Here is a 20,116-nt window from a genome sequence, read left to right as displayed (position 1 = left end):
GTTAATAAAGATAAATAATATTTTTTTACTTAAAAAAAAAAAAATAGGGTACAACCTAAGTCGTCTATTTTTTCTTATTTCTTTTGAAACATGCAACATCTAGATTATTATTATCAGTTTTTTTGTTTTTTTATTAATATGTTTTTTTTTAAATGATTTTTTATTTTATGTTTGGATTAATTTTCATTCTTTATAATTTTTTATTTTGCTTATTTAACTTTTTTTTAATAGTGGTTTTTTCTTCATTATTTTATGTATGTTTATTTTTTGAAGATATTATTTTGATTTATCTATAAATGTTTTTTTTATGTTTTATTTAGATTAAATTTATTTTTAGATGATATTTCTAATATATGCAACTTTGCATAATAGTTTTTTTTTTCCTCTTGTTTTATTCAATTAATTTCATGTTTATATGTTTCTATTATTATTTGATTTGATAAAAAAATAAATTTTGTAAATACAACCAAGTAAATATTTTTTTATTGCAATATTAAATATCTTGATCTATATTTATTTTTTAATTTTTTCTAATTTTATTTTTAATTATCATTAATTATTTTTTATTATTTATTTACACAAATGTTGTTTAGTGTATTTCATCATATGCTGTGTGAGCTTTTTTATTTACATTAATAATTTTTTTTATGTTAAAAAATACATTGGTAAAGCCTGTATATTCAAAAAAAAAAAATATTGAAAAAAAATACAACAAGTGGCATAGCACAAGTTAAGCAACTAGTTAGATATATTGGAAGTGAGTTTTTTGTATATTTTATATAAAATTATTTTTATTTTATGATCTAGATCATAAATTTAGATTAACTTGGATTTTTCCAAATAGGTTTTTTTTTTATCTTTTTAATTTAATATTATTTTTTTAATTTAATTTTTTAATATTAAATTAAAAAATAATTTTTAAAAACAAATGTCACTATCAATATTTAAAAAATATATATAATTTTTTTTATTATTATTACAAAATACATTAACAATATAAAAAAAGAATAATTTGACCCAGACACTAAACCAAATCTCACAATAAACATAAAAACATATATCTCTGTGTGTTGCCTTTTTTTCACACGCTGCACGCAAATCTCACACCAACCCCAACAATAAACAAAACAAAAACACAGGATCAAGGATCAGTGTGTACAAGTTTGCAAGAAAATGATTTGGTAAATTATACTTAATTAACTCAACTTTGAATCACCAAATGAGATGAGCCGGCAGTACAACTGGCATCCTGGGTAGCTTGATAATCCACGGCTGGGCTGGACAGCTTTTTAGCTTTAGCATTCACCTTCCCGTTTGACAGAGCAGGTTTGGTTGCCAGTACTGGTATTTTAATCTCCGTTTTGCTCCCTTGTCTGGAATGAACTTTCTTGAGGTCATTAGGCTCACCATGAACTCGAACCTCCCATGGCCGCGCAGCAACCCAGCGCTCCTTCCAGCTCCAACCCCAGTTTTCTTTGCCAAGAATGTAGTAGGCCTGGCCTAGATATCGTGTGGGATTGGCCCTCCACTGAAAACCATATTAACTCACATCATTTATTTACCGTCAACTGAACCAGAAACTATAATAAATTTATGTGTTTATAGTTTTCACAGTTGATGGACCTGGTGAGAGAAGGCATATGCCATGGCTCGTTCGCGCTTCACTGCTGCTTCTTCTCTTTGTTGGATCCTGGAAAGAATCTCCTCCATGGTATCGGAGCCACCGCACCACTCCACCTATCAAAACTGAGTTAGAAAATGTGGATGGTAGATCTTGAAGCCTTGGCGGTTGCTTCATGCAATGATTACTGGGCAACTGCCTTTCTCTTGGGAGCTAACTACTTTGGATGCATTCAATTTCAACCATGCTATGACAGTCACGTCATCATTTGTCTACATCGAATAATTAGGTTTAAAATGGCTGAGCTTGTATTCATACAAAAAGAAGAAGAAGAAGAAGAAGAAGAAGCTGTGCTTGTAGCTACTCTCAAGCATGGTAAGGTCAGACTAATGCATGATTGAGTTCTGGCACTCAACTAAACTACAAGACATTTCCCTGTTGGCCGAGTTTCATTTATAGCCAAACAGCTCCATCTCAAAGGAAAAGGAAAAGGCCAACAACCACCAGTCCACACGGTACGTAGGGCCAAGCTCATTGATTGCTCATCAACTCCTCCTTTCTATGGCAGATTCATTGGTTTTTCATGGACCCCGTAATTCTTTTGTAGCACATATAGAAAGAGTCACAAGAATCCCACATAAACGAGAAGACGACAGCTTGCATTTTTTGTACAAAACACTAAGTTTTCTGTTCTTCACATTAAACTTTTTAAACAGCAAACAATTGCATATTCTCTGGCACATAAGACTCAAACCACGAAAAATGAGGTCATATTTCGGAAATTTGCAGTAAGTTAATTTGGAAAGAAAAGAGATTCGTAAAATACATTTTAGAGGTTTTTAATAGTTTTTCATTACAAAATTTTCACTGTTTTTCAAATAAATAAAAAAGATGGTCCAAGTTTTAATTTTTTGGCAACATGATACTGTTTCATTAATTAAGTTACGAAAGCTATAATCCAAATAGGTAATAGTCAGTAGTACCTCTAACTCTTGAAGTTTGGCGTCAAGTTTCAACTGGTTTTCCAATTTCTTTTGCTTAATACGGCCTTCTGTTACCATATGGTGTCGGCGAGCTCTTATCTGGGTCTGTATATTGCTCCATGAATGTATATGGCTCAACGTGCTTGATGCTTGCTTTTGAGTATCTTGACCATGGATTGGTACATTAAATCTCACAGCTCCCTTAAGACGATGCACTGCCTTTCTTGCCTGAAAATGGGAAAAGAAAACCATTGTTACTTTACTGATCGTACAAATTCTACAACAGTTGGAATGGCTATAAGCCCACGAGAGCAAGCAAATGTCAGAAGTAAATTTCTTAAAAATTCCAACAATGCTAACAAAAGATTTCTTCTTCTTGTGTACAAATGCTAACGATCTGGAAACTCAGTGAAATAAGAAGGCTGTTTAGTTGACAGAAGGGTTGATTCATCGGGGAAAGAAATGAATGGTCCTTCTATAATCACACTGTTGAAATGTACCTTGCATGCCCGGAAAGCCTTTTGAATCCTGACGGCAGCTATATGTTCATCAGACAATCCAGGAACAGCGTGATTGCTCTGCAAATCACCATGGGCGAAACTACTCGATTCTCCATTTGTAGGTGGTCTCTCCTTTGACTCATTTGCTTTTTCAATAGCTGAATGTACCTGCCTCACAGAGGTGAAGGAACAGATTAGAAAAAGGAAACAATAACCCTGGTTTTACCAAAAGGAATCAGCAGAATCCTGATTATTATTTACCTTTACTTTCTTCGATCTATCTCTCTTCGCTTTTCTCAGGCTTATAATCGACTTTAACCAGTATCCTGAACCCATTGGTGTAGATCAGGTTGCTGCTATACAGTGTAGAAACCAATATAAACATGCCAAAAATTTCCACACTGATTAGATTATATTGCATTTATAACAGGAAAATCAAAGAAGCAACTTCCTTGAGCAAGAAACCTAAAGGCTTAGCCAAGAAAATCAAACATATGGAACAGTATAATAAATAAATAATTTAAAAATACATGACAGCAAAAATCTGCTTCATACAACTAGCTAGGACAATGCACATCAGTATAATCAGCAACACTCCTCCGTATTCTAACCATTATATACAGAAACACCAAGCACAATCAATAACGCACAGAGCAAAAGATCAAGGATAATAGGAACAGACTAAACATACCAGAGAAGAAACAGCCCATGCTTTTGTTCGTGGTTCAGAAAGAGGAGCAACGCAGGCTTGTTGTGTTGGCTTGTGGTTTGAGAAGATGGAGCGGTGGGAATAAGAAGAAGAAGTTTAAGTGCAGTCCAAGAAATGGGTGAGAGAAAATGTCTTAACTGACTGCACAACAAAACTGAAACTGCTGTTTCATCCTTTGGAAGGCCAACAGTCAAATACATTATAAAAAAAATACCGACTGCGGCCCACGGAGCACCTAACCATTCATCACCAGACTAAAGATTTAAAAGAAGAGACTCGCTCGTTCATAAAACAAGCGAGAGCTGGTCCCGGCGGGGCTCGAACCCGCGACCTTCGGCTCATAAGACCAACGCTCTAACCAACTGAGCTACGGGACCTTGTTGTTGCACCACATAGATACGTAAGAATTACTCTTTGATAAATAGTGAATATCTTGTTAGAAGATGGAAGAGAAAAATGTGCTTTGCTTCAAATTCTTTCGGCAAAATATCGAATGTGTGTTTTTTCTTTTAAAAAAACATTAATAATTAAAAACTATTTCTAATAAACCCAGCTTTACATTAATGATATTTTTCAGCTGATCGTAAAGTTGGGTTTGACTCCCAAATTCATGGTGGCTGCAATGAAATATGTGTTCGAATTATAATAATATATATTTTAAAAAATATTTTTATTAGAGATATAATAAATTAATACTTTTTATTTTTTAAAATTTTATTTTTATTATTAACACATTCAAAATATCTGAAAATATAAAAAACATTAACTTAAAATAAAAAATAAAAAATAAAAAATTTAAATTTTTTTAAAATTACTTTTAAAATACAAAAATAAACTATCACATTTCCATCGATTCCCTTTCCGCCATAATAGTTGTACTAAACAATATGAAGCGTGATCGTTGTTAACATTTGGCTATTTTCTCATAATAGATAAAAAAAAAAAAAAAAAAGATTAACATATGAGATATATCTTTAAATGTTTATTGAAAAAAAAATAACTCTATTTTAAAATTATCTTAAAAATATATTTATTTTTTTAAATATAACATGTTTATGTTTTTTTTATGTTTTTTAATAAAAAAAAATGAATTGTTTAACTAAATACTAAATAGATGTGTTTGTTTTTAGTTTTTGTGGTTGAGGTTGTGGTTGGGTACAACCCAATTATGCACAAAACTCAACCATAAAATTTATTTTTTCTTATTTTTTATAGCTTTTTAATGAGTCCTACACCCAAACTTAACCTCAATCTCTAAAACAAAACAAACACTAAACTACTTTTTGTTCATCTTCAATTTCAACCATAATTTTAATTAAACATTATTTTTTTCAAACCAACTTTAATTAAAAATAATTTTTATAAAATAATTTTTTAAAACCAGAATCACTATAATTATTACAGTACCAAACACATAATAAATTTGCCTGACTTGGAATTGTGCCTGTAACGGGTGCACAAGAGGCGATGTCCCCACACACAGCTACAACATTCAATAAATTAAAAAAAAAAAAAAATCACAAAATGATATAAGCCTAAACGAAACCAACTGCTAAAAGGCTTTATCAATTCACGATGTCCATCCTAAGGTAAGCAAATTCGGTTCAGTTCAGTTTTTATTAAAAATAAATAACCAAATTAAAAAAAAAATTTAAAAAAAAAATCAAAACCGAATCAAAACCGGTTCGAACCGACCGGTTTCAGTTCGGTTCGATTTTTTAAGGGAAAAAACTAGTTCAAACCGGGTTGGCTTGATTTTTCCTGTTTGGCTCGTTTTTTCTGGTTTTGGCTCGGTTTTCTCGGTTTGGCTCTGTTTTTTCGGTTTGGTTCGGTTTGGTTCGATTTTATAAGTCTATAACCGATATTAAACCAAACCGGTCTGTTTTTTTAAAATTTTAATCATTTTTTTTTTCGGTTCGATTTTTTCAATTATTTTTTTCTTTATTTTCTCGGTTTTTTTCTGACCCCTAGTCCATCCTTCATCATCCTCTACATCATCTCCCACATCCACAATAATTATAGGAGTCAAATTGTCTCTTCCTAACTCAAGCTTCTGCTCTTCGCTCCCTCTCTCGTTTTTGTCCATGAAAAGAAATGTGGGAGAGAAGGGCACATGCCCATGAAGAAAAGGAGATGAAAGATGTTTTCTCTCCATTTTGAATACAACCTCTCATGGGATCAAAGAGAGATTCTCACAGAAAACACTGCTTGAGAGCACCCACCCTGGATCTGTAGTGTTCTTCCCGAGTTCCTTCAGTTTTTTTGGCAATGCATATAAATATAATTGATGAATGGGTTGCTCGAATAGAAATGAAATTGATTTTAGAAAATCTAGTCCGGCTGGGTGTTTGTCTGGTGGAGAAAGTCCTTCGTTCGACTTGATTCAGCTGGATTGAAAGAAGAGAGAGGAACAAATGATAGATTTATATGTATTCCAAATCAAGAGCATGAGTGGTAAAATCTGACTCCAATCCAAGTCATTATCATCCTTACCAGCAAACAAACAAACAAACAAAGAACCATTTACCTTTCTTTGAAATTCATGGAGTGGAGAAGACAAAACTCCATTTGCTGGGTGTTGAGTGCTTGTGCTACTGTTAATATTTACAAAAACAAAAGCAGCAATTTAGTTCTTCTTTTTGGTTTTTTACATCTTCCATGTGAAAAATAACCTAAATTACCCCAAATAGTGTTTTACTAGCTCGATAACAGCGTTTCCTTGTGAGACTGAATTATTATTATTATTATTATTATTATTATTATTATTATTATTTGTAAGAAAGTAATGTTTATGTGCTGAAATTTGTTAAAAAAAATAGACATACAAAAAATTAGTATTTGTCAACTCAAATTAACATGACAAATCTATTAATTTTTTTAAATTCATGATCCGATCATTAGACTTGAAGTATCCAATCTAGAAATAATATGAAGTTCAATTCTTAGCCAATTAAATATTGAAGGATAAACTTGAAAAAAAAAATCAATTGCATAAGAAAATTAAAAAGAAACAACAATTAAAAGAATGAGAATCAATATTGAAAACAAAAAAAAATATTTGACTGAAGGGTGAAAAAAAAAAAATCAATTTAGTAATAAGACTAAAAAAGTTTAAAAGAATGAAGATCAAAATTGACATGAAAAAAAATAAAACAATGCTTTGATTTAAGGATGAAATTGAAAAGAATAATAACTATTACAAAACGGCCAAGAAAAAAATAGAAATCAAAATAGCGAGGACCAAATTGAAAAACATGATACCATCAATTTTAATTGAAGAATAAAATTAAAAACCAATAAAACTTTTACAAAAAAACAAAAGAAAAAAAAATAGAAATCCAAAGAATGGAGACCAAATTGAAGAATATAATACTTGATAAATTGGGATTGTATATTGAAATCAAGGTTGTCAATTCCGTTCCGTTCCGCCCGAAATGGCCGAAATATTCCATACCAATTCATAAAACGAAACAAATTTCATCTCATTTTAAATCTCTGTCCGTTCCGGATTTTTCAGCTAAATTCCGCCCGAAACGTTCCGGTTTTATTCCACATGTTCTGTTCCGCTCTTGAAAAGCCATTGAATCAAATTGAACCTTACTCAATTTCATTAACTAAACCACCCGATTATAAAAAGCTTTTTTTCATTATTATTTTCAATAGCAATGATATTAATAATAATATTGAAAATTATTATTACTATTTTCATTAACAATTATATTACTTTTTTAAAATTAGATTTATCACTAATATATATGGTTTATATTCATGTTTTTTTTTTTTCATGTTTATACTTTGTAGGAATTTGAGCAAAACAAGGGATGCTTTAGATTTCATTAGCCACTTGATAACATTGACATAACTTTATATTTAAAATTTTTTGTTAAAACATTTTACTTTCATAATATTTTGATATTTTGTTTAAGTTGAATTACTTTAAGTTAAAGATCTATTTAATCTTGACTATTTAGAAATATTTTAAATTTTGAAATTATTTTTGTTTGGCATTGTGTTTGTATTGCATAATTTATAATTAATTTATCTTGAATTTGAATTATGTTTGTTGAATATATATATATATATATATATATATATATATATATATATATATATATATATATATATTAACAGTATAACCCCGAAACGGCACGCCGAAACACTCCAAAACTGAAACATTCCATTCCAATTGAAAAAAACAAAACACCTACCGAAACGGAATTAACAACTTTGGTTGAAATTGAAAACAAATAAAACTTCTACAAAAGGGCCAAGACCCAAAATTAAAAATAAAAAAAAATAAGAACTAAAGTTGAAATACCAACAATTAAGAGAATTAAGCTATAATTTTCAGGGGAGGAGAGAAAACAAAATGGAAAAAAACAGAAGCTTACAGGTGACAAATCAAACCACCACCAAAAACACGTGTCACACCTATAAAAAGAGAACACGACATAGGGAAAGGGTATTTCTATATGATCTACCCAAAGGGCACAAGCGCATTCTATACATCTCCTTGTGCATCACACACTAAAGCCAAATACCAAAATGCTCATAATTTGTTATGTTAATATCAAAAAAACCTTTAGGAAAAGACATAAAAAGCTCCTTGAGGCCAATTTTAATTTTTTGACTTCTAATGACATTTTGATTATTTCACCGTATTTTTTATTTTTATTAATTTTTTTTTAATATTTATCCAAATACAAAATCGCCCCTTATCTTACATCATAATAATAAATAAATAAAAAAACCATTTTGAAAGTACCAAATTGCTAACTAATGCTAGTATTGAAATCTTTGCATGTGGATTTAGATTATAAAAAAATAGAAAAAAAAATTATTAGTGTATTAAATTTTCCACACTAAATTTTTTTGAAACAATGTATATAAATTTCAGCTATAAAAAAAGAAATGTGAAAGTAGTATAATATAATTATCTCATATTAAAAATATAATAAACAATTTATATGGATATAAACTATAAAAAATATGAAATGTAATATAATTATTTCACATTAAAAACTTAAAAAATAATTCATGTAAATATAAGCTATATATAATTATCCTATATCAAAAAAATTAAAAAATAACTCATATAAATACAGTCTATGTATAAAAAAATAAAGTGTAATATAGTTATCACACATTGAAAAAAAAAAAAAAACTTGATTGTATACCATATAAATTATCCTACATTTAAGAAATAATTCATCATATTGAAAAGTTAAAAAAAATAATTTAAGTGGATAAAATTATATATAAAAAATATAAATTTAAGTATTTATAAATTAATTTTAATTATTTTAAATTTATTAAAAAATATAAATAATTAGATTTCATTAGAATTGTTTTTTTAAAAATAACTTGGCAAGTCATCTTAATTTAGAACCTGGTTGGGATTATAATAGTTGTTATGGTTTAAAATAATATTTTTAAATAAAAAATATTAAAAAATATTTTTTATTTAAAAAAATTATTTTAATATTAGTAGATTTCATATAAAAATATATTTATAAATTATTTTTAATAAAAAAAACCTTTAAAATATTTAATATGGCGTTTTCAAACAAGCTGTTAACCGTCAAATTATAAGTCTAGGTTCTTATGATTTTAAACCTGGTAAAAAAAAGAAAAGGAAAAGGAATAATTAGGGTTTTGATTCAAGAAATTAGGGTTTCGAACCTTCCGTGAACGGTTACAGTGTGAAGAGGAGGACTGTGGAGACAAGAAACAACAAAGGAGACCCAATATCAACAGAAACTTTTATACCCGAAAACACCACAACAGACCTAAGATTACAACAATATCCCTCACCGACAATTTTTTTTTTTTCAAAATCTAAAAAACCCGACCACCACCACCACCTCCTCTTCTTGAAAGCAGAACCACCGCGACGGAACCGTGGCGTCAGACGACTCTTCAAGTCTTAATCACGTACAGCCGGTCCCACAGAATGGGAACATGTCAGTACTACCCGGGTACGTGAGATTTGATGATGGTAGTAGAGTTAAAATCAACTTGAATTCAAGGCCAAAATCTGAAATTAAACATCTAAAGAGGAAATTAGAGAATGAACTTGATCAAGTTAGAAGCTTGCGAAAGAAACTTGATTCCATAGAAAAGTCTCAATCTTCCTTTAATGATAATCTTAATAATAGAATAAAAGGTAATAGTGGTGGCCATAGAATTGGAACTCTTGATAGGGTTAATTCTGAAGTTAGTTATGTGGGACACACCAATTCGCGGCCGTTGGATGGTAATGAGAAGAAGAAAACCCCGGTGAATTCGAACAAGAAGTTGAAACAGTGTGGCGGTGGTGCGGGACAAGGGGTGGCGGCGGAGTTCAGTAAGCATTTGGTTAAAGAGTGTGGGGAGTTGTTAGGGAAGTTGATGAAACATCAATATGGATGGGTGTTTAATGTGCCAGTGGATGTGAAGAAGTTGAAGTTGCATGATTATTTTAAGATTATTAAGCATCCAATGGATTTAGGGACAGTGAAGAGTAGGCTGAGTAAGAATTGTTATAAGTCGCCAAAGGAGTTTGCGGAGGATGTTAGGTTGACTTTTAATAATGCTATGAAGTATAATGAGAAAGGGCAGGATGTGCATACTATGGCAGATACATTGTTGAAGATTTTTGAGGAGAATTGGGCTAATGTTAAGGCCAAAACTAATTTTGATAAGAGGGGGGAGATGGGGTACGATGCTAGCTTGCAAGCACCTGCTTCAAAGAGAGCTCCAGGTCCTCATGCTTCATCCCCTGCTTGTCGTTCTGCTTCTGCCTGTGCTCCCGGTCCTGCTCCTTTTCAACAGACAATGCCTTTAGAGACGAGAACTTTGGATGGAACAGATTCTTTGACAGAGCTTGTGCATCCAAATATGAAAGCTGCTGGTCAGGGTAGGGCATCAGTGTCGAAGAAACCTAAGAAGGACACTGCGAAAAGCAAAATGACTTACGAGGAGAAGCAGAAACTGAGTATAAGCCTGCAGAGTTTGCCTTCAGATAAACTAGAATCAGTTGTCCAGATTATTAGGAAGAGGAATCCTGGGCTTTTTCAACAAGAAGATGAGATTGAAGTGGATATTGATAGTTTTGATAATGAAACACTTTGGGAACTTCATAGTTATGTAACCAATTACCGGAAGAGTACAAGCAAGAATGACAGAGAAGCTAAAGTTGCTCTTCAAGATAGAGAAGAAGCTGGCGACAATATGCTCGGGACTGTAAGGCCATAATTTTTATTAGTTTGAATCTTTAGCTGAATTCCCTTCATTCCCTTCATGCTAACTGATATATCATTCTTCTCTCTCTATGTAGAAATTGACATCTGCTACTGCAGAGGCACCAAAGGAACTTGGATCAGGTAATAACCATCTTGAATTCCCTAGGATTTTCTGTTGCCTTCATTCAGGCTGTTCATTTGTTGAATCTTTATGGCATTCTATTCATTATGTATTGAATTCTAAAACCTTTTGGTTTGAAGCAGTACAAATGACTGTTCCCGCCTCTTCACCTATTAAAGAGCATAAGCAAGGCCAATGTATGAGCAGATCACGTTGTTCAAGTAGTTTTGGCAGTGGCTCCAGATCTTCTTCAAGTGGTAATTGAAACACTACAGCTATAGTGTTGTTGAACATATATAATTTTCTGGCGATGATAGTGTCAATTACAACATAAAATGGATTTATTAATTCATTTCGATACTTCATGTGCAGGCTCTGATATTGATAGTTCATCAGGATCTGGGTCAGATGCAGGTCGGTGACATAGGAGTTAGTGGATTCAATTCAGGCAGGGGCATCATCTTTGGTTAGAATCCTAATCGTCTCTTCTTTATCTATCATTCATGGTAATTGTAAATTTTCCATTCAACCTTGACGATATTGGACATTTGCCTGTCAAAATAATCATTATGGAAGCATTAGCCGCTCGTTAATTTTCTCTCTTTCTTTCTCCTTGACCCACATATATGGTTTTAAGTTTCTGGCAACATGCTATGGAGTTGTGTGATATCTGTGATGTCAGTAGTTTGAATGATACTGTGAGTCTTGTGATGGTTCAGTAGAAGCTAATTTTGGTTTAAATGCAGCTGGTGGTGTGATTTAGCACATGCCAATTGTTCTGGAAATGTACTTAATCAGATATTGTACTTAGGTTACTCATTACAATGAGATCAATGTTGAAAAATCTAATATTTTTTACGAAAGAGTTGGTCATTTGAAAAATGAGACCAATCCTGAAAAATCTTTGTATTTTTTTATCTAGATAGTCATCCATAAAAATAAGATTAATGTTGGAATTACTTTCATATATTTCACAAATGGATAGGTCGCTTGGAACAATTAGACCAGTTTTAAAAAATCTCAAAACATTTCATCAATGGGCAAGTCGTCTACAATAACTAGATCACTTTTGAAAAATCTCAAAAAAAAATCACCGATAGAAAGGTCATTTGAAACAATCAAACCACTTAACAAAATTTCAAAAATTTTCACACCAACAGGCAAGTTGTCTAAAACAATTAGACAACTTTCATCAAATCTTTGAATTTTTCAGTCTCAAGGTAGGTCACCTCTCAAATGACTATAATTAAGATCTCAGTGTTTCTCGAGGAAAGTCGCCTCTCAAATGACCACTTTCAAAGTTTTGCAAGATTTGAAAAAAAAAAAAAAAAAAAAATTCACTGCCTTTGCATTATAAATATTGCAAAGAGGAAGCAAATGTCATAACTCAATTTTGATCCATTTGCTTTTAATTTTTTAAAAAGGGTTAAAATTTGGAGTTAAAAGATCAAGGACTAATTTTAATTAAGAAAGTAATGTATCAACTTGTGGAAAAACAAGGGACTATAATATGTTTGTCTTTCTCTCCTAATCTTTAGTTTGAAAAAGATGATCATGATATCTTTGTTATTCATTTACAAATTTGAATTTAAAATCCAATCAAGATTAATTTTTGTAAAAAAAAATGATGAGTTTGTTTAGGACTTTGAATTCCATATGTTCTGGGACTACTATATTATAAATACAGATATCGATGTATAGAAAATGGAGGGGGGAGTATATCAAAATCTCTATATTGAGGGGAGATTAAAAGAAATAATCTACTTCGAGAGTAGACCTAAAAAAATGAAAAACATAGCAAAAAGCTAGAATTCCCACATAGAATACAACAATCTTTCATTAATAATCTAGCCAAAGACATTTTACCCTTTTCTCTCTCATTTTCTTTCTCCTGTCACTCTTTTTAAAAACCAAAAAAATAATCATCAACCGCCGACCACCTACCATACCACCATCTCCATGGATTCCACCACACCAAAGCATTATTCAACATGTCATCGTTTGTGGTGGCGCGTGAAAAACACACATTGCGGGAAAACCATTGTTTCTACAATATTCCATTTCATTTTGGTAGTCTCATCCTATTTAGTAACAATGATGAAGGTTCATTTAGAAGATGAGATTTGTTTTTGCAAATTAATTATGTTTATTTTTCGTGAGTATTTTTGAGGATTGTAAAAGTGGATGTGTGTTATGCATGATTTCATTTTTTTTTGTGTTTGAATAGTAACTTAAAAAAAAAAAGATAAAAATATCATAAATCATTTTTATTAACCATTTCTAAAATTTGCATCATGGCCAAGTCCTAAAAAATGTGAAAAAATACATTTGCATTAATTTGTGATTTCTTAGCATAAAAAAGAGTTCAAAAATATTTTTGCAGGTTTTAGTAATTTTATAAAATTGTTGTTTTATCATTTTTTTGATATAAAAAAATTTGTTTGCATATATACTTTATAACAAATTTATAAAGCCTATTAGAACTTGGCTCAAATAAAATGGCCCATTGGGCCTATATGCAAAATATCTAAAACTCATCTCTTTGAAAGTGTCCAGAGCCAACTTCTATCATTTTCACGGTCCAATGATTATTTTAAAACTCAATCCATAAGTGCTTGAAATAAATGGATTCAAGACGAGTATCAATCCCGGTATTTATTGACGCAAGAGTTAGAAATATCAACTCTTGTATTTATTAATGTCCAAGTAAAAAATATCAATCTCAATATTTAATGACGCTGGAATAAAAAAATATTATAGACAAATATTGATAATATAGGATAACAACTCATAATAATTTTAAACAAAACTAGCAATGCACCTTGTTTAAGGTAGAACGATTAAGGATGGTAATATATTTTCTCTATCGTAATCAATTCCTTGTCATAGAATCTTTGAAGATCACTTGGGATTTTTAGTGACTATAGTACTAATTGATGACTCCTTAAACAAAGTATTTTTCCTCTAAAATTAAGATGTCAAATATCTGGGTTTTTTTTTCTAGTTTTTAAAGGTTGTCATGATGGCAAGGGCAACATGTTTATAGCAATCTAGTGGTGGAGCAACATTTTGTGAAACTAACAATTACATCTTTTTTTAATATATTAGATGGTTTATATGAACTTTAATATACAATATTTTTAGAACTAGTTCACTTCTTGCTAACAGCGATTGTGTACAATGGAATTTTGTTCCAAAGTCCTGTGTAATTGTGAGGTGGTTTAATTACTGTTACCCATGCATAATTTTACCTCTAGCCAATCATTAGAAAAAGATTTCTCCAGAAATTAGAAAACATAAAACGTGTGGAAATGTACTGAGTTCAATTTATAGCAGCTGAACTGCTTTAGATGGGAAGCCTTTGGTGTTTTTTTTTTTTTTTTTTTTTTTTTTTCCGTATATGAATATCAAGGAACAGCTCTCTGTTCCAACTGAACTAGTAGCATGGAGGGCCGGCATTGCTGGTGCAAAGAGATTATTGCGGTGTGTTATTTTCTGGCATGGCAATAAATTTATTAGCATCCTTGAGATTGTGATGCAGCTGTTGCGTAGTTATAATTATTTTTTTAAAATATTTTTTATTTAAAAATATATTAAAAATATTATTTTTTTTACTTTTTAAAAATTATTTTTTAATATCAACTAAAAATCACTAGAAAATATATTAATTTAAAAACAAAGAAAAAATAAAATAAAAATTTAAATTTAAATTTTTTCAAAAATATTTTTAAAATATAAATACAAATAGCTGCATGCTTTTCTAGAAGGGACAGGATGCTGATTGTGCCAGAGAGAGACACAAGTTTCACTCAGAGATGAAATGCCATGTTGTCTTTGCAGTAAAATGCTCAGAGCAGGGGGGGTTTTTTTCATATTTTTGTAGCCGGATGATGCCCAGCATGCAAATCAGATGGAAATATCGGTCCACTGAATAGGTTCTGATTTATAAATATCATCCCTGTGAATAAGAATAAAATCTTACAAGCATTTTGCACATAGCATAAACTAGATTTTCAATTCTCTCCAGAGTACCAACTACCACCTCAAGTCACAGGGTATTTTATTGATAAAACCTGGTTTTATGTGCCTACTCTACATGAAATAGCAATGCTGGTGCTGCTGGCAACCGCAAATACAACACTGAAAAATGCAAAACTTGCGTGCGTTTGTGATGGGAGGAATTACTGGTTGGCAAATTTGATTCCCTTCTCAATAGATGATTGGAGTTCAGGCTTCAACTTTTCTAAACCTTCCTTTTCATAGTCAGAGAGAGGACCTAGCCCCAAAACTTCCTCCACGCCGTTCTTTCCGAGCCTCACCTGCAAACACACAAAAAAGAACTAGCATGTTTACTATCTGACCACCCCAGCAAGCATAAAAATACAAAACTTCCACAGCAAAATGCACATGTACAGCAATGCTGCACTAGAAAAGCACCGGATACCAGTGCTACATCTGATAAAGGTGCAAAGCATCGCGGAACCTTTCACAAGGTAATGAACCTTTTGTCATCAGAGATATCTGCACAGCAGTTGCTGAAAACAAGGCGTGACAGATATTATAACAGTTTCATTTTCCCACTAAGTCCCCATTTGTTTTTTCCTTTTCCTTTTTTTTTTTTTTGACTAAAAAAAGCATCAAGTTATTTGACAGCGAGTGATAGCATTGTCACAAAATTAGTATAACCCTAGAAAAAATGCTAAGATCCATGCATGGAAAGACAATAACCAAATTAAGAAAGGCATCTGCAGAGAGGAGATGCAACTCTTGCAGAAAAATTAAGGAAAGGTCATAAAAATAATTCAATCATATTCAGCATGTATGGGAAGAAATCCATGGATACACCAGTGAAAAATATTGATGAGATTGGAGGTAATGAGGGGGTGAAAAAAAAAATGACATGAATTAAACTAGTATGTTTTAGTATGACAACATCATTTAGAAGCACAGCCCAACACAACCAGATAAGACAACCATATAGCTAAATATAACCCAGTTATTTCGGGTTTGGGGCTTAATAGAGTTAAGTTCAATTGATATCATTTTTTCTTTTCCAACCAAGCAAACAGGACAGCCCGGAAGAGGTTCCAAAAGGTACAAAACATTAATATATTGTGATGAGCAATAATCAGTTACAGATGGTATTCTTTAACTTGCAAACAATGTGCAATTAAGTAGATTAAAAGAATGAATTCACATCAGAAAGGATATTTGACATCAACATAATCTAACAAAGAGATTTATGTTCAAACAAAGTTGATCAAATTACCTTAGAAGCGAAGAAAGGAAGTTCAGTGATAGTTGATTGCACATACGAACATTCAACCACATCTGGAGCTCCATTGAGCCCCTTCAAGCACGCATCAGCAAAAATGGCTCCAGCATAGCTGCGAATGGCCAATCAAATAAATTAAAAATATACAGTTCCTTTTCTTTTATAATTACAGCAGGTGCAAGGACATGAAGAGACTTGTAACAAGGTGAAGAGAAAGTCACAGAACCATAAGAGGTTGAAAAAGAAATCCATTCACATTTTCTAAAACTTTTGAACAGAAGCAGACAAAAAAATGAAGTCAGGAAAATGGGTGAAAAACAGGCCAACAATAAGTAAGAGTGGCCAAAGAATTACAAAATCAGAATTCAACGGCGTACTTTGAATCTATCAATATTTTTTCAAGTACATGTTAGCTTTTACTGGAACAGCTTAAAAAGTCTTGTAATTATTAAAATTAAAGAGTTCAACTTCATGGTTTAATCATTGTACCTAAGAAATCTAGCCCCAAAAGAATCCAAAAATCCAAACAAGTCTGCTAAATGTTAGCTCATCCAACACTGCTTGAAAAAGAAGCAGAAACAGGATTGGTCCTTGACCATCCTGGTGTCACTTACACATCGGACTTCTTACCTTGATAGAAAAAAGAAAGAAAAGAAAGAAAAGATATCTGACAGGTAAATCTAATCCTTCAGAAAAATCAATATTACACGTGAATTGATCAGGATGAAAACTTTTGTGAGCCACAGATTTTCACAATGAAATGCTAATTTAGTGTCCATAAACAAGGATTCAAAACACATTCATGAGTATAACTATGCTCAGGATATAAACTTACGCCATTGACAAAGTTGCAGAGCCCTTTCCAGCCTTGGCTTCCACAACTTCCGTCCCTCCATCTTGAGTTCTCTTTGTAAGAGCAGTAATCTCTGCATCAGATAAATTGGCTTTTGGTGTTGCCTATAAAATAAATCAAACAAGTAGAACAAAATTAGAAAAGTTGATCACAAACAATCAGACAAGAATTTGAATAGAAACAGTATTAATATACATTGCATATAGAGTTATTTAGGAGACAAAGTGGAAGGGGAGTGAATAAATACTTGTGAAAATAGTGGGAGAATGGTTATGCCTGCATGGCCACCAACAACTGGTACATTAACCTCTGAACCAAAGAAGAACAACATGTCAGCATCAGAGAAGAATTACAGAAGATAATGAATCAAAAAGTTCTAAAACACAGAACTGCACAATAAAAGACCGAAAAAACATGCTAATACAAGAATGACATCTACTTAAGCTGAGCTCTTTCATTTACACCAAAAAAAGACAAGTAACATGTTATATCATTTATACACTTTTCTTTCAATTTGGCCTTCGGTAGGGAAATAAAGGTGGGAAATAAGAAGCACAAGTGTCTCGTAAATGAGTAATTGGACAAACCTGCAACTGGCACCTTGGCCTTTCCAGCATAGAATGTCTTGGCCCTAACAACATCAAGGGTAGTCACACCAAACAACCTTTTCGGGTCATAGGTTCCTGCTTTCTTAAAAACCTCAGCAGCAATAGGGACTGTTGAGTTCACTGGGTTGCTGATCATATTAACAAGTGCCTGATCGCACAATATTTGTCAGCCAACATGAAATTAAAACAACAAAAACATAAAAGCAAAATAACGCCAAAGGCATGTTTGGTTGCTTTCCAACATACAAATGACTCCATTCGGTTCCAAATAGGACTGGGAAGTCCACATAAACCAAAAAATAAGGAAGCCATAAAACAATTCAGTTTCTACACTTTCACATGTCCATTTTCTATAGTGTACTTGCTGAAAGAAATATATTTTAAAGTCCAAACACCAGATAGAGCTTAACCAAGCCATCGAACTTACAGTGGCATACAAACAAACTTGCTTTAACAGAATCTCAATACTCACGTGAGGGCAGTACTTGGCAATTGCTTGACAGAGACCCTTTACAATCCCAGCATTGATGTTGAAGAGATCGTCACGGGTCATTCCCGGCTTCCTTGGCACACCAGCTGGAATGATTACAACATCAGCTCCCTCCAAGGCTTTCCCCAATTCAGCTTCACCTGAATACCCAGAAACCTAAACTCAAACAAAGAAAGAAGTAAAAAACGAGTCTAAAAAGAAAAAACCACTAAAAGAAATCAAAGCAGCAGAAACATGAAGAGCAAAATGAGTCTAACAACATTATACAACTGATGGATTAAGCTTTAAGTGAGACCAAAAAACAAGTGATTGACAAGTGAATCAAATATAGATCCATTAAATAAATTTTATTAGAAATGCAAAATAAATAAATAAATAATGTATAAAATGAGGAAAATAAATGTGAAAGCATCAAAAGAAAGAGACGGATAGAAGGACATAAACCTCAGATCTGGTGTTGATGTGGCCGACATCGGCGGCGACACCGGGAGTGTTAGCAATATCATAGAGAGCGAGGCTGGAGACGAGAGGATTAAGCTTCATGAGAAGGGCAAGTGGTTGACCGATACCTCCAGCTGCACCGAGGACAGCAACCTTGCGGTCGGGAACGGCCTCAGAGGCATAGCCACGGCGGAGGATGTGGGATGATGGAGAGGTTGCTAGGGATTTGATGGATCTCAACATCATTTTGATTTGGAAAGAGAAGAGAAGAGAGAGTGTGGAAAAGGGGATGCCAGCAGAGGAAAGACGGTCCTTGAGTTGGGTGGGGCAATGCTGATAGGATTATTATTTATAAGTGTTGAGAGTATCGAGGACGAGTCTCGTTTGGTTTATTACCGGTATTAGGTGCTGTTTGTAATAATATTGTTTTTTAAAATATTTTTTTATTTAAAAATATATTAAAAAACAGTTTTTTCAAAAATTTTATTTTTTATATTAGAATAACAAAATGATACTAAAATACTAGAAAATTTTAATTTAAATAAAAAAAATCAAATTTCATGAAAAAAAAATTTAATATGCATAATTTTCTTTAAAATATTTTTAAAAAATATTTAATGAGATTAAATTTTTATTTTTTTATTTTTTATTATGAATTTTCTTATATATTTTTTTTATCAAATTAATTATTTTTATTTATTATTTAGTCGAGTAAAAACTATAATGATATTTTTTTTTTCAACTTGATTTTTATATCATGATAATTTTTATTTTAAAAACCATGTTTTTGGAAAAAAAAAATTCAAAACAATAAATAAATAGATAAATAAGAAAATAAAGTTTTGATTAAAAGAATACAACTTTTTCTCCTCAATCCAAGTCATTGGAATTCTTACAAATAGTTATTTTAAGTTTTTATTAAAAAAATCATGTTACTGATAAAAATAATATGTTTTTTTGTTAAAATAAATAAGAATATATTGAGTAAATAAACATATTTATTATTTAAAATTTAAATGGTTTCATTTTTTATTTAAGAATATCTATTTTAATTACTATATAATTTAATAAAATAAAATTCAAAAAATTCCCCGCAATAGACTAAGGAGTGTTTGTTATTGCGATATAATATTTTACAAAGTAATTGTTATCATTAAAAAAAAACTCATTAAATGAATAAAACTAATATAAAACAAAAAAAAAAAATTGTTTTTTTCTCTCTCTCTCGTCTCTTAAAAGATATCTCTCATCCAAAAATATGTCCTTGGTACCACCCATTTATATCACGGGTG

At 31.6% G+C, this 20,116-nt stretch overlaps 3 protein-coding genes and 1 non-coding gene across 7 annotated transcripts; 1 reads left to right on the top strand and 3 right to left on the bottom strand.

Moving 5' to 3' along the window:
• Window positions 1-998: 998 nt before the first annotated feature.
• LOC118035043 (protein IQ-DOMAIN 10) lies at window positions 999-3,953 on the bottom strand. 3 transcript variants are annotated; one of them, XM_035040522.2, is made up of 6 exons: window positions 3,796-3,953; window positions 3,366-3,457; window positions 3,105-3,272; window positions 2,605-2,832; window positions 1,624-1,737; window positions 999-1,528 (listed from the first exon to the last, which is right to left on the bottom strand). In XM_035040522.2, the coding sequence occupies exons 2-6, from the start codon at window positions 3,438-3,440 to the stop codon at window positions 1,202-1,204; spliced, it is 912 nt and encodes a 303-aa protein (XP_034896413.1). In that variant the 5' UTR covers window positions 3,441-3,457; window positions 3,796-3,953; the 3' UTR covers window positions 999-1,201. The 3 variants fall into 3 exon arrangements, with proteins under 3 accessions (XP_034896413.1, XP_034896414.1, XP_034896412.1); XM_035040523.2 differs by having other exon boundaries at window positions 3,366-3,460; window positions 3,796-3,939; XM_035040521.2 differs by having other exon boundaries at window positions 3,366-3,430; window positions 3,796-3,882.
• Window positions 3,954-4,116: 163 nt separating this feature from the next.
• On the bottom strand, window positions 4,117-4,190 carry TRNAI-UAU (transfer RNA isoleucine (anticodon UAU)). The gene has a single exon. It is a non-coding gene; the product is annotated as a tRNA-Ile (tRNA).
• A 5,227-nt stretch (window positions 4,191-9,417) lies between these two features.
• LOC118035050 (transcription factor GTE3, chloroplastic) lies at window positions 9,418-11,758 on the top strand. Of its 2 annotated transcripts, none has more exons than XM_035040534.1 (4): window positions 9,418-11,037; window positions 11,132-11,177; window positions 11,301-11,414; window positions 11,530-11,758. In XM_035040534.1, the coding sequence occupies exons 1-4, from the start codon at window positions 9,775-9,777 to the stop codon at window positions 11,577-11,579; spliced, it is 1,473 nt and encodes a 490-aa protein (XP_034896425.1). In that variant the 5' UTR covers window positions 9,418-9,774; the 3' UTR covers window positions 11,580-11,758. The 2 variants fall into 2 exon arrangements, with proteins under 2 accessions (XP_034896425.1, XP_073268525.1); XM_073412424.1 differs by having other exon boundaries at window positions 11,298-11,414.
• Window positions 11,759-15,076: 3,318 nt separating this feature from the next.
• Window positions 15,077-19,160, bottom strand: LOC118035036 (malate dehydrogenase, mitochondrial). Its single transcript, XM_035040509.2, has 7 exons — window positions 18,828-19,160; window positions 18,366-18,539; window positions 17,873-18,041; window positions 17,533-17,594; window positions 17,268-17,389; window positions 16,427-16,544; window positions 15,077-15,476 (listed from the first exon to the last, which is right to left on the bottom strand). Exons 1-7 carry the CDS (start codon window positions 19,068-19,070, stop codon window positions 15,339-15,341), a joined length of 1,026 nt encoding a protein of 341 aa, XP_034896400.1. The 5' UTR covers window positions 19,071-19,160; the 3' UTR covers window positions 15,077-15,338.
• Window positions 19,161-20,116: the final 956 nt, after the last annotated feature.

Source organism: Populus alba, chromosome 11, assembly GCF_005239225.2.
Source record: "Populus alba chromosome 11, ASM523922v2, whole genome shotgun sequence".
Lineage (NCBI taxonomy): Eukaryota > Viridiplantae > Streptophyta > Magnoliopsida > Malpighiales > Salicaceae > Populus > Populus alba.
The sequence above is the reverse complement of the archived record's forward strand: the minus strand, read 5'-3'. Positions and strand labels throughout refer to the sequence as shown.

Excerpts from the sequence above, each read along its gene's own strand:
- LOC118035043 (XM_035040521.2), bottom strand. Across the intron at positions 3,273-3,365 it reads ATAGATCGAAGAAAGTAAAG|GTACATTCAGCTATTGAAAA; the intron begins GTAAATAATAAT and ends TCTGTGAGGCAG. Across the intron at positions 1,529-1,623 it reads CATATGCCTTCTCTCACCAG|TGGAGGGCCAATCCCACACG; the intron begins GTCCATCAACTG and ends TATGGTTTTCAG.
- LOC118035050 (XM_073412424.1), top strand. The coding sequence starts at position 9,775 with ATGTCAGTACTACCCGGGTACGTGAGATTTGATGATGGTAGTAGAGTT. Across the intron at positions 11,178-11,297 it reads ACCAAAGGAACTTGGATCAG|CAGTACAAATGACTGTTCCC; the intron begins GTAATAACCATC and ends TTTGGTTTGAAG. Across the intron at positions 11,415-11,529 it reads CTCCAGATCTTCTTCAAGTG|GCTCTGATATTGATAGTTCA; the intron begins GTAATTGAAACA and ends CTTCATGTGCAG.
- LOC118035036 (XM_035040509.2), bottom strand. The coding sequence starts at position 19,070 with ATGATGTTGAGATCCATCAAATCCCTAGCAACCTCTCCATCATCCCAC. Across the intron at positions 17,595-17,872 it reads GGCCAAGGTGCCAGTTGCAG|AGGTTAATGTACCAGTTGTT; the intron begins GTTTGTCCAATT and ends TCTTTGGTTCAG. Across the intron at positions 16,545-17,267 it reads TCTGCAACTTTGTCAATGGC|CTATGCTGGAGCCATTTTTG; the intron begins GTAAGTTTATAT and ends GGCCATTCGCAG.